Here is a 13,549-nt window from a genome sequence, read left to right as displayed (position 1 = left end):
TTAAAATAAGACCAAACCTGTTCTCTCCCACTCTCCTTCTCCTCTCTCTCGAAAAATACAGTGAGCTTCGCCGTTAAATTTCTCCGACACCGGAAAATTTGATAAACGAGGTTAGCTTTTAAAAATCACTGTCTTATAAGTTTGGTGTAGATACGGTACGGATCTTCTATCTCTCTCTCTCTCGTTCGTGATGCTTGCCACGACGGCGACGCGGCGGTTAGTGTATTGCCGGAGATATTGTGACCGGAAGCTTTCGTGATCAAGGTTCCGTCTTTTTTGTTTTTAACTGTTTCGAGTTTTGGAAGAGAGATGGAAGGGCAGGCGAAGCTGACGAGGACACAGTCATCGCTGCTCCGGTCATCGTCGACGGTGCGATCGTCTTTCCTCAGCTTAAACGGCGATTTCAGCGAGAAGCAAGATCTCGAAGCCGGAGAGAAAGAAGAGAAACAGAGGAGAAAACCGCCTAAACCGTTCGGGTCAAGTCCTCGAACCGGGTTAACCCGGATTCACCCGGGTCTAGCCTTCGCCATGGTGTCCCTCTCGTTCCTCAGCCTCTCGTCTTTCTTCTTCTTCGTCGTGTTCTCCCAAACCGAGGAGCTTCTCACCTCCGAGAACCTCCTCCTAGCTCTGACCTTCGTCGCCGTCGCTCTCTTCCTCGCCTCCAGGAACATCGCGCGTCTTAACCGGACCGTGCTCGCGGTCAAGCAAATCTGCGACGAGACGACCAGAAGCTTAGGTTTTCAGAGCAAGAACCGGTCTAAACCGGTACAGTGGTACATCGGCGATACCGAAACCAAACCGGAGAAGAGAACCAAGCGGTTTGTGAAAGAAGGTGTTCAGTTCTACAGCAATGGGGACTTCTACGAAGGGGAGTTCCACAGAGGGAAGTGCAATGGGAGTGGCGTGTACTACTACTTCGCGAGAGGGAGGTACGAAGGTGATTGGGTCGATGGGAGATACGATGGTCATGGGATCGAGAGCTGGGCTAGAGGAAGTAGATACAAAGGTCAGTATAGGCAGGGTCTTAGGCATGGTTACGGAGTTTACAGATTCTACACTGGCGATTGTTATGCTGGTGAGTGGCTAAATGGACAGAGCCATGGGTTTGGTGTTCAGTCTTGCGCTGATGGTAGCTCTTATGTTGGTGAGTCAAGATTTGGTGTCAAGCATGGGCTTGGATCTTACCATTTCAGGTAGATAAATTATTTTTGTGATTTTTAATTGTTGAAATTTTGATTATTAAAGATATAATTTTGTTTTTGTTTTATATTTTTTGTAGAAATGGAGATTGTTATGCAGGAGAGTACTTTGGAGACAAGATTCATGGGTTTGGTGTGTACCGTTTTGCTAATGGTCATTGTTATGAAGGAGCGTGGCATGAAGGCCGTAAGCAAGGGTATGGTGCTTACTCGTTTAGAAACGGTGATGCTAAATCTGGTGAGTGGGATTCAGGGAGTCTTGTAACTTCTCTGCATCCTACGAGCGAGCCGGTTTGCAGAGCGGTTCAGGCGGCTAGAGAGACGGCTAAGAAGGCGGTGAACCGGAGACGAGTAGATGAACAAGTGAGTCGAGCAGTGGCTGGAGCTAATAAGGCTGCAACGGCTGCAAGAGTGGCTGCTGTTAAAGCCGTTCAGAATCAGATGGATGGTAAATTTTGTCAAAGTTGAAACTTTTGGGTGAAAAGAAAAAAAAATTGTAAATCTTTTTTTTTTTGGTTTGATGTTAATTTCGGTTTTGTTACCGGTTTTCTCTGTAACCCTGATTGAGCTTAAAGAAATGGGAAGCTTGTTTCAGAGGTTTTTAACATAGTAATTTTCGATCTTTGTTACTTTGACAAATGACAACAATCTGTACATAGAAGAAGTAGAAGAAGATGAAGAATTGAAGATGGTGTCTTTTGTTTTGAAATCAACGGCTTTATGATGGAATCTTTGGGAAGAAGTGATGTTTGATTGATATTATGATCTTGATCTGGATCACTGACATGTCTTTCTTTTAGATATTACACAATAATGGTAATAGTTTATTGTTACTTGATTGCCCAAGAAAAACTAAATTTTTTGGAGAAGGATGAGAAGATTCTTGTTCGGCGCTAAGCTTGCGATTCCCCACAACCTATCGATTAAACTAATTAACCCAATGTCGTTATCCAGACAAATATTAATTGCATTTGCATTGATACTACAACATGTTTATTGATACTGCAATGCAATAATTCTATTTTTTTTCTGTATGTTTAACCATTATGTTAGCTAACCAAACAATGGTTGTTTGTGAAAGAGGCTGCTTTGGGAAAATATGAAAATTTGTTGGTTTTGAGACGGGTTTATGCTGATATCTTTTTTTTTTTTGAACAAACCAAACTTTAATTAAACCTTACGCACTTAAACGGCGTTCATAAAATCATACAAAGCTGATTTAGCAAGGGAATCAGCTTCAATATTTTTAAGTCTTGGAACAAATTTAAAGGAGATAGAGACAAAGCTTCTACAGAGGATATAGATATCATGTAAAATGCTTTGGATGTCGACAGTCTTTGTCTGAGAAGACAGAGCTGAGATGAGGGTTTGTGAATCGGACCACAAGGTGATCGAAACATACCCAACCGACGCCGCCTCCGAGAGCGCAGCTTTGACCGCAAGAGCTTCTGCAACGAGGACAGAGCTGACATGGCTGCGGTTTGAAGAACCAGATCGTGACGAACCGGTGCCGTGATCCTGAAAAATCCATCCGAAACCCCCACAGTGTGACACCGAACTCCAAGCTGCATCTACGAAGCATTGAGTTTCGCTAGCGAGAGCAGTGGATTGGATATTCTGACGGGTGAGTACCGGGAGAGGTAAAGACGATTTGCTTTGTTGGGCAGCTTGCCAGGAACGAGCTTCCTTGATAGCCAAGTTAACTACCTCCTGTTCTGTGATAGTAACGTTCTCAAAGCAAAGTCTATTTCTTGCTGACCAGAGATACCAAATAACCCATGGGAATAGAGCTGCATCAGACAAACCCACAGGTGGCAAACAGATCAACCTCTTACTCTGTTGTAGGAGTTGAGGGACCGTGGTGATAGAGACTGATGAGGGGGAGTGAAGGGCTGGGAGGAAATCCCAAACTTGGTTGGCAAAAGGGCAAGTCAGGAAGAGATGAAGGTCGGTCTCTTGTTGTCCGCATCGTTTGCATCTAAAGTCTCCTGACATACCTCTTGCTTGTAAGTTTGATCCCACTGTGATGGCACCACTCTTGATTTTCCAGAGCAGATGTTTCAGCTTAGGAGTGGTTTTAAGGTTCCAGATGCATGCTTTCCAATTAAACTCCAAGTCTGGTGAATCAGTATGTAGTTTTAGGAGGGCATAACCAGACTTCGTGGAGTATTCACCCGTTTTTGAAGCAAGCCACACCAGATCATCCTTCATTTGGAAAGAGCTTGGGACTATCTGTTTAACACTTAGCAGTTCATCTTTTTATCCCAAATACTAGGCTAAATTAAATCACTTTGCAAAAACACATAGTTGTATCTGAGTTTTGTAAAATGCGGTTACCAATATGATTTTTGAAAATGCTTAGTAACTTTATGTATCAACAGTTTTGAGTTTGCGAATCGGCGTCAATTTCTAGGTTTCATTTGTATTGTGTCTTTACTGGAAAAGGCAAATTTGAAATCGGTTTCTTTTTGTTACTTTGAAATTTGAATTCTTGGCTACAGAAATTGTAATTCGTTATATCATTATGGATATGGATGAAGATTGAAAACTACTTAATCAATCATAGAATATAGACTACGAAAACAAACCTATATTGGTTACGGCATGTCGACAATAACATATCCGATGCATACATGTTACGTCGCATAAAAGAAATGTCGAAAAAGCATGTATCCTTATCGATCATGATATATTGAGGATATCAATGTTGGACCCTCTGTGGATGTTATTCCCACGTTATCCATGCTTCAGACCTAGATATCTGAGCGTGAGGAAGGATATTGATGAGAAACATCCCACATCGAAAATATAAGAATTATTCTACTACTATATAAAGGGTTATAGTCAATCCACTAATTGCCAATTGATTTTAAGTTGGAAACCCATAATTAACCCAAATATAACAAGATCCTTATCCTTTTTCTTTCTTCTGTTTTATATACGCCACTGGTCACATGGTTTGCTGGATTGGCCTCCCTTGGCATCAGAATACTCCAAGCATAGTTTTTTTTTTTAGAATAACAACATATTAATTTCTGATTTATTTCAGTCAGTAAAATTGTGTATTTTATACTTTTTTCGTTTCATGAAGTTACATATTCTAAAGAAAAATTTTGTTTGAAAAAATTTATCCTTTATGTTTTCAATACATGTTTTATTTATTGATTACAAACTTCAAAAACATAATTGCACTTATTAAATTTTTGTTAGCTTAAAATTATTTTAAAAAAATTAATCAAAAAAATTATGCATATATAAATGAAATCTAATATATTTTATTAATATGTGATAAAAAGATTTAAAATATGTAACACTTTGAAATAGAGGAAAGTAGTTATTTTTGTCAAAGTTCGATACAAGTGCTTCTATACAACGCTATTTTACCTTTTCCAAAATATTTACAACATTGATCTAAACTGTTTTAGTGTCTTAAATTATCAAGCTATTATGTGATGAATAGACCATTCGACACACAAAACGATTAAAGTATTCACGATCTTTGATAACAGGAAAATGATAATTCAAGTTCATAAATATGTAAAAACATGTTACAATATTTCATATATTCCTAATTGTTGGAGGAAAAATCTCAAGTAATATAATATTTTTTCTGTTTCACTTTACTTGTTGTTCTAAATCTTTTCATACAGAAAATTTATTAAATTTATTGTTTTATCTCTGGTTAACATTTTATTTTATTTGACAATGTTAATTGTTGAGATAAAAAGTAGAAACAACACTGAAAATAGTAAATTAATATATTGAAAACATAAAATGATATTTAAAATAAATAAAATTTTAGTCCTAGAAAATTGAAACGGAAATAATAGTTTTCTACGAAAGAAGAGAAAAGTAACAATATGATAATCTCATTTTATAAAGAATGATTTTCTATACATTTCACACAACATTTGCTTATGAATTATTATTTTGGCACATTAAACATTTTCCAACAACTACTGAAGTACATTTTTTTAAAACAAGAAAAAAAAACCAAAAAACATTCCTTCTAAAATAGAGGGAGTATGAGTTTTTTCATCTCTATTTTGTAGCAATAAAACTACTAATGTATTTAGAAGAAACACATCTATTCGTGTAGCTCTGATTATTCTTACATCCCGCAACACATATATTCATGTAACTATATTTATTTCTTACATCCCGCATGTAATTTTGCTGACAGAATCTTGACTCAATTGTTGAATTTCAGACTTGGAAGTCGCTAACCACTACACATAAATTAATTATCCTGCAGAGAAAAAATTACTGGCCTTCATATTTCCCAAAACCCAAAAGCATTGCGCCATTCAATATAATAAATGCATCATATTAGTTTGAATCTTAAGCTACGAGTACGCTTTTACAATATAAAAAGAGAATGTGATAACACTTCTAATTTCAAATTATATGCATAATGCATGCATGGAATATATTTAAGGTTTTTCAATGGTTGACAATATAGGAAGTTTACATAACGTACCAAATAAAGACATATACATACCGCCAATAATTGATCTATAAGATCTAAACTTCTAATAAAAACATCGACCTATACTTTACATTATTTGCTCTTAACTATGATAAAATAAATTATCACCTTAGGATTGAAAAAGCTAAAAGATTGTGGATGAGAAAAGTCAGAAGAGGAATGCTTGTTTCGGCATGCATGTCTCCGCCTCTTTGATTGCAGAATTTATTAAATTGTAAATGGCTGGTACTCGAATAATCATTGTTATGACTTGTGGGTTTTTAATGTATTTGAAATCAATTTTTGTGGATGTAAATTTAGTCTAATACATATTGATAGTATATTAGGTTAAATAATGCATGGATTGTTGAAATTGTTGGTCCAATGGGGTGCCATACTGACAAAAAATTTAATGACTTGGTCAATCAAAGTCTTCGAAGTTACACCTATCGAAATGATAATAATATTAGGTTAATCTTCCATTATTTCGGCACACTTCTTTATTGTGGTTGGATATTTGGAAAACTCCGGTTCTGTTTAGTAGATACGAGATGTTCGGCTTTAGGAAATGGTAATGAATTAAACCAAATAAATTTTCTATACTCGAAACCCCACTTACACTTGATACAACCCAAAATCGACAAAGACTAATCTCAACATAGAAACGTACTAGTATTAAACAAAAACAAAAGTACAGAAACGTACTTGACGCATATTAGGAGAGAAGGAAACTGTCGAAGACATGGGCAGTGCTCCTTATACTGCTACGCAAATTGTTAAAACCTTTGATAACAATCACCAGCGGACCTAAAATATTTTTTTATTCGGGACAATACTAGAAATAAATTGTTAATATATTTCCAAAATTATTTTTAACAGATATATTATTACAATTTTATATAAATTACGTAAACTAAAAAATTATGGTGGATAGCTACTCCACCCACTCATAACATAATTCCATCTCTGGTAACAAGATAGTGATAAATTGGTTCAGCTCTACACAACTGATAGAGAAATGGAGGATAGCTGCTCCATACACTTAGAGCACCTCAAATGGAGGGTTGCTTAGCTAAAGTATCTTCACAAAATAGTAATTAAAAAAAATCAAAAAATAGATGAGATGGACAAACATTTTAAAATTTGTATCTTATTTAACATATTTTAAAAACTTCTTTAAATTCTTATAAGACACATGTCATGCTTTTAATGATTAATTTTGTTATAAAAAATAAAATTTAATATAATAAATATCTAATATCTAAGATAATAGTATTTTTTGTTGTTAAGATACTCAAAGGACCATGTCCACCATTAAAGTTGCTCTTATAACAATAGATCGTGAGAAACCAATTCACCTCTACATAACTGATCGAGGATTTCAGGTATGAAGTATTACTAATGTAGTTTGGATTATAGGTTACATATTTATACTAATTGAAGAAACTATATACTAAGTGAGAATTGTTTTTTTGTATAAATAAATTTTACAATTATTCAAAAAAGGTTTAGAAATTACAGATTACGTATATGTATAACATTTAGAAAAATATATATGTTTTATAGGTATAATACGAGTTTGTATGCACTCTTTTACAATGCTTGTTTTAGTGTTTTTGAACTCTTCATTATTTGAATTCAAAATATGAACTGACAAGTAAACCTCTCCAAAGCAATCATCATGCTTACAAATATTATTGAACTTTGTCCTCACTTTTTGTTTTATTTCTTTATTATTATATGCTTTCTTTGAGCATTGATCTCTTCACTTTGTATATTTTTAAGTTGTTAACTACAAACATGCAAGCAGACAACATAATTACAACTTGCATTATCTAAACAAATAAACTCAGGTCGCCTTTTCATTTTGATGTCAACTTTTGAGTTTGTCAATGTGCTATGAGCCATTGCCAATTGCCCAATTGGTATGCTCATCGTCCCAATAATCTTTATAAAAATATAACTAATGTTGATATCATTCCTGTTTGCTTATAGTTCTTTTTTCTTATCAAGTATCCTTATAGTTTACTCAACTATTTCTTTACAAATATTATGGGTTTATATAAAACAACAAGATCAACAGAAATGGTTTACCCTTACGATTGAACGTGTATTTTCTTTTTAAATGCAATTGAGAATTTGTAATGGTCAAAATGCAATGATTAGTTTTATTATCAGCATAATCGAGTTTTATTTACATTTAGAATGCTAACTAATCACAAATTATTGCAAAATTCACTAGTAGAAATCTTGGCCATAACTACGAAGTTGCCACGAAAATTTCGTAGCAAATTTGAAAATGCTACGAAAGTGCTATGAAATGCTATGAAATAAAGAATGTGGCTTTTCGTCTGTGAAACGTAGCAAAAGAAGCTACGAACTTGCCACGAAACAAAACGTAGCAAACAATACCCACGATTTTGTTACGAAATTCTTGTGGCAGTATTGCTACGAAATAAATCGTAACCGGGAAATCTTTACCGGACGAAAGCAAGAAACATGCAGCTAATTAACGCAGTCAACTTATAGTTCATCTTTACAAAAAAAAAAAATTTGCTACGATTATGCTATGAAATATTTTGTGGCTATTATAAATTTGCCACGATTCTGCCAGGGATAGCCACAAAATTTTGAATCCCTAAACCCTAAATATACATTTTAAAACCTTAATTCTAAATACAAACCCTAAAACTATTATTTTAATTTTAAATCTCAAAACTTAAACTCAAAATTTAATCTTTTTCAAATTTTACTTTCAAATCTCAAAAGTAACCTCAAACACTATATCCACACCATACACTCTAACCCTAACATTATACCCTAATCCAAACACCAAAACTAATATTTTCAAACTTTAAAATCAAATCTTTAAGATAAATTACAAATCTTGTGTTTTCAAAATTTATTCTCAAATCATAAAATTTAAACCATAAATTATAAATTTTTAAACACAAACCTTTGTTCTTTAACCTATACCCTAGATTTGAAACTCTAACATAAAACATAAACTTGTATTTTAATTTTTAACAACAAAAAAATCAGCATTAATTAAGATTAAAAACTTGATACATAATCATGTAAATCATAAATTTTAATTTAAACAATTTAAAATGCAAATCAAAATTACTCTAAACTTCATACTCCAAACATTATTTCATAAACATTAAACATTACTCTTAAATGCAAATTTTAAATAGAACTCTAAACTTTGAAACTAATATATATATATATATATATACACACACCTTAAATACCCAATACAAATACTCCCTCTGTTTTTTAAAGATCCATGTTTTAGGAAAAAAAATTGTTTTAAAAAGATACATTTTTTACCTTTTTCAATGTATTATTTAATGAAAATCTGTTAACTTCAAGAAAATTAATTGTGTTTATTAGATTTTTATTGGTTAAAGATTATGGAAAATTGTTATTCACAAAAATTAATGCATTTTTAATGTGATTTCTTAATATATGTGAAAAGTCTAAAATATGTATCTTAAAAAAAAAGAGGGAGTATTAAACTCTTTTTTCTGAAATAAGTAATAAATGAGTGAACAAAGAAAAAAAGAAATGAGGGGGAATCTTTGAAAGTCGATGAGGGAAAACAAATAAATAAGGGAAAAGTTAGAAAATAATGTGATTGGTCTATGTCAAAAAACATGGATAACTCCTTCTCATCTCCTATCCCCTATATATTAAAGGAGAAACATTTTTAAGGCTTTCCTTAAACGATTTTGGTGAGAATGCATGAGAAGGCTCGGATCCACGTGTCACTCTGTGAGGGAGTTTAACAAAACGGATCATTTAATTCTTTGCTTTGTTTCCTTATTTGGTTCCATTAGAAGAAACGTAACCAATTCTTTTTCACAGAAGTAAAGAAGACGGAGAAGAGAAAGAAGAAGAGATCGTAAGTAGTTTCAGAGAAGAGCTCGATGAGATAGGTATGGTGGTTTCTTGGTGCGATCAGTTTAGGGTTTTGAAGCATAGATCGATCGGTTGCTTCGTGACGTATTGCGGGTGGAACTCGTCGCTGGAGAGCTTGGTGGCGGGAGTTCCGGTGGTTGCGTTTCCGCAGTGGACTGATCAGATGACGAACGCGAAGCTTTTAGAGGAGTGTTGGAGGACAGGTGTGAGGGTGGTGGTGGAAAAGAAGGAAGGGGAAGCAGCTGTGGTGGAGAGCGGGGAGATACGGCGGTGCATTGAGGAAGTGATGGAGGAGAAGAAGGGGGAGGAGTATAGAAAAAACGCGGCGAGGTGGAGAGATTTAGCGGCGGAGACGGTGAGAGAAAGATGATCATCGTTTAATCATCTCAGAGCTTTTGCAGATGAGCACATGTGAGATTTGATCTTAGACGTACAGTGCAAGAAAACATATTTGTTTAACTACTTCATTGGATTAGATCACATTGCATTATAATAATATCGAGCAGATTCTGTAAAACACATATGTTTGTTTAATACATACGAGGACGTTGTGCATGTAAAGTTGTTTGCATTTAATTGAATCAGTAAAAAAATTATAAATTTTTAGGGTATAATGTTTAGTGTTTATGATTTAATTTTTTGTGACGTTTTAAAATTGTTAAAAAAATTTCATCTTTTTGCAGCTAATAATATTTTTCTTTTATTTTAAAAATTTAACACAAATTATTATTATTTTATTTATTATATTTATAAAAAAAATTGTACATTAATTGGCAAACTATGATTAGTTGGTAATTCACCCAAGAAAAATTCATGATAAAATATTAAATTAGGAATCATTTCCATATAAATAAAAATTGTGGTAGTTAAAAGATAATCGATGAATTAAAAGAATGATTACATTTTTATATTTTTCAAAAAAAAAAAGGTTTACAATGAAGGGGATACCGAGAGAGAGAGAGAGAGAGAGAGAGAGAGAGAGAGAGAGAGAGAGAGAGAGAGAGAGAGAGAGAGAGAGAGAGAGAGAGAGAGAGAGAGAGAGAGAGAGATTTAGTGTTTAGGATATACCCAAGAGTTTACAGTTTAGTGTTTAGGATTTACCCAAGGGTTTAGGGTATATCCAAGAATTTAGGGTTTAGGGTTTGGATTTTTACCCATGGTTTTAACTTTGTTCATGGGTTCATGGTATAGTGTTTAGTGTTTATGATTTAATTTTTTGTGACGGTTTTAAAATTGTTAAAAAATTTCATCTTTTGGCAGCTACTAATATTTTTCATTTATTTTAAAAACTTAACACAAATTACTGTTATTTTATTTATTATAGTTTAAAAAACTGTACATTAATTAGCAAACTATGATTAGTTGGTAATTCACCCAAAAAAAATTCATGATAAAATATTAAACTAGGAACATTCCCATATAAAACAAAATTGTGGTAGTTAAAAGATAATCGATGAATTAAAAGAATGTTTACATTTTTATTTTTCTCAAAAAAAAATGTTTACGATGAGGGGGATACCAAGAGAGAGAGAGAGAGAGAGAGAGAGAGAGAGAGAGAGAGAGAGAGAGAGAGAGAGAGAGAAAGAGAGAGAGAGAGATTTAGTGTTTAGGGTATATCCAAGAATTTAGGGTTTAGTGTTTGGATTTTTACCCATGGGTTTAAGCTTTGTCCATGGGTTTAGGGTATAGTGTTTAGTGTTTATGATTTAATTTTTTGTGACGGTTTTAAAATTGTTAAAAAAATTCATCTTTTTGCAGCTAATAATATTTTTCTTTTATTTTAAAAACTTAACACAAATTATTATTATTTTATTTATTATATTTAAAAATATTGTACATTAATTGACAAACTATGATTAGTTGGTAATTCACCCAAGAAAATTCATGATAAAATATTAAACTAGGAAACATTTCCATATAAATAAAAATTGTGGTAGTTGAAAGATAATCTATGAATTAAAAGAATGTTTACATTTTTATATTTTTCAAAGAACAAAAGGTTTACGATGAAGGGGATACCAAGAGAGAGAGAGAGAGAGAGAGAGAGAGAGAGAGAGAGATTTAGTGTTTAGGGTATATCCAAGATTTTACAGTTTAGTGTTTAAGATTTACCCAAGGATTTAGGGTATATCCAAGAATTTAGGGTTTAGTGTTTGGATTTTTACCCAAGGATTTAAGTTTTGTCCAAGGGTTTAGGGTATAGTGTTTAATGTTTATGATTTACTCTTTTGTGACGGTTTTAAAATTGTTAAAAAATTCATCTTTTGGCAGCTACTAATATTTTTCATTTATTTTAAAAACTTAACACAAATTATTATTATTTTATTTATTTAAATTTTATAAAACTGTACATTAATTGGCAAACTATGATTAGTTGGTAATTCACCCAAGAAAAATTCATGATAAAATATTAAACTAGGAAACATTCTCATATAAAACAAAATTGTGGTAGTTAAAAGATAATCGATGAATTAAAAGAATGTTTACATTTTTATATTTCTAAAAAAAAGGTTTACGATGAGGGGGATACCAAGAGAGAGAGAGAGAGAGAGAGAGAGAGAGAGAGAGAGATAATAATTTAAACCTCAAACTATATTGAATTAAGTAATGTCTAAAATGCTTATAGTTTTGAACCACAAAGACTGAATGGAGAACAAATTTAGTTTTAGTAATACATAAAACATATGAATCGTATTTGAATAATACATATTTATATTAATAATACATAAAACATCTGAAGAACAAATTTAGTTTTAATAATACATCAAACATTGATTAGATATTAATAATATTTATACATAAAACATAAGAATCGTATTAATGCCCGTGTGCGGGCATTAATACGATTCGTATGTTTAAAATAAAAATATGTTAAAATCTTAATCTTATTTTTTTAAACACTCATCAATACTGATAAAATGAGAGAGAGAGAGAGAGAGAGAGAGAGAGAGAGAGAGAGAGAGAGAGAGAGAGAGAGAGAGAGAGAGAGAGAGAGAGAGAGAGAGAGAGAGAGAGAGAGCCATAGAGAGAGAGATCCATAGAGAGAGAGAGCCATAGAGAGATAAACAAAATGAGTTCGAGAGTAAGATGCAAAGAAAAAAATATAGAACAAGTTTGATTACACAAAAATTTACATACATAATAATTTGATTATATATTTATAATATTTATACATAAAACCTATGCAAAGAGTGTGATTACACAAATATTTACGTACATATAATTTGATTAGATATTAATAATATTTATCTTACTCGAATTAGATATTATACACAAAATCAGTTCTTCTTACATGGTTCAAAGAATACAGCCAAGTTCTGTGGAATCCTTACATGTTTGAAGTCAATGACCTATGAGGAAGGTATGTTATTATACAAAAATCATTCATGTGAAGATCAAATTGTATAATAATAATTATATCTTTATATGCAAGTTCTTGCAAATGAATCAGAGTAAGATAAATCACACTGGTGATATTTATAAACTATTGAGACTATGGAGAAAAAGATTTATGGACAAGCTTTTCAAACCTCAACAGTTAAGGATTTGTATAGACATCGAGCCATTTTCACTCCAACAAATGATGAAGTGGATAAAATAAATGATTACATGCTTTCGCAGTTGTCAGGTAACATGTTTTGTGTTTACTCTTATATTCCAGTTAATTTTTACATGTCACTAAAGTAAAGGATTTACATATCTTTCTATCTCAGTGACGTCTATACCATAAAATCAGCATCACCGAGATTAAACACAAAAAACACACAAAACCCAAATTCCAAACTATATATATATACTTTCTAATATTTTCGAAAAATTGCTGATCTAACCATCTCATCCCGCGCAAGGCGCGGATAACTACCTAGTTGGTTAATATAATGGTGGAAGGATCACAATCTAAACCGTTGATTAGATTGAATCTAATGGTCCAGATTAATATTTTTGTGTTTTTTCCTCC

General features: G+C 32.8%; 1 protein-coding gene across 1 annotated transcript; it reads left to right on the top strand.

The window, feature by feature from the left end:
* The first annotated feature begins 23 nt into the window (after positions 1 to 23).
* Positions 24 to 1,799, top strand: LOC108820576 (uncharacterized). Its single transcript, XM_018593581.2, has 2 exons — positions 24 to 1,193; positions 1,280 to 1,799. Exons 1-2 carry the CDS (start codon positions 310 to 312, stop codon positions 1,665 to 1,667), a joined length of 1,272 nt encoding a protein of 423 aa, XP_018449083.2. The 5' UTR covers positions 24 to 309; the 3' UTR covers positions 1,668 to 1,799.
* The last annotated feature ends 11,750 nt before the right edge of the window (positions 1,800 to 13,549 follow it).

The sequence above is a fragment of the Raphanus sativus genome, chromosome 1, assembly GCF_000801105.2.
Source record: "Raphanus sativus cultivar WK10039 chromosome 1, ASM80110v3, whole genome shotgun sequence".
Classification (NCBI taxonomy): Eukaryota; Viridiplantae; Streptophyta; class Magnoliopsida; order Brassicales; family Brassicaceae; genus Raphanus; species Raphanus sativus.
This window is presented reverse-complemented; position numbering and strand designations above follow the sequence as displayed.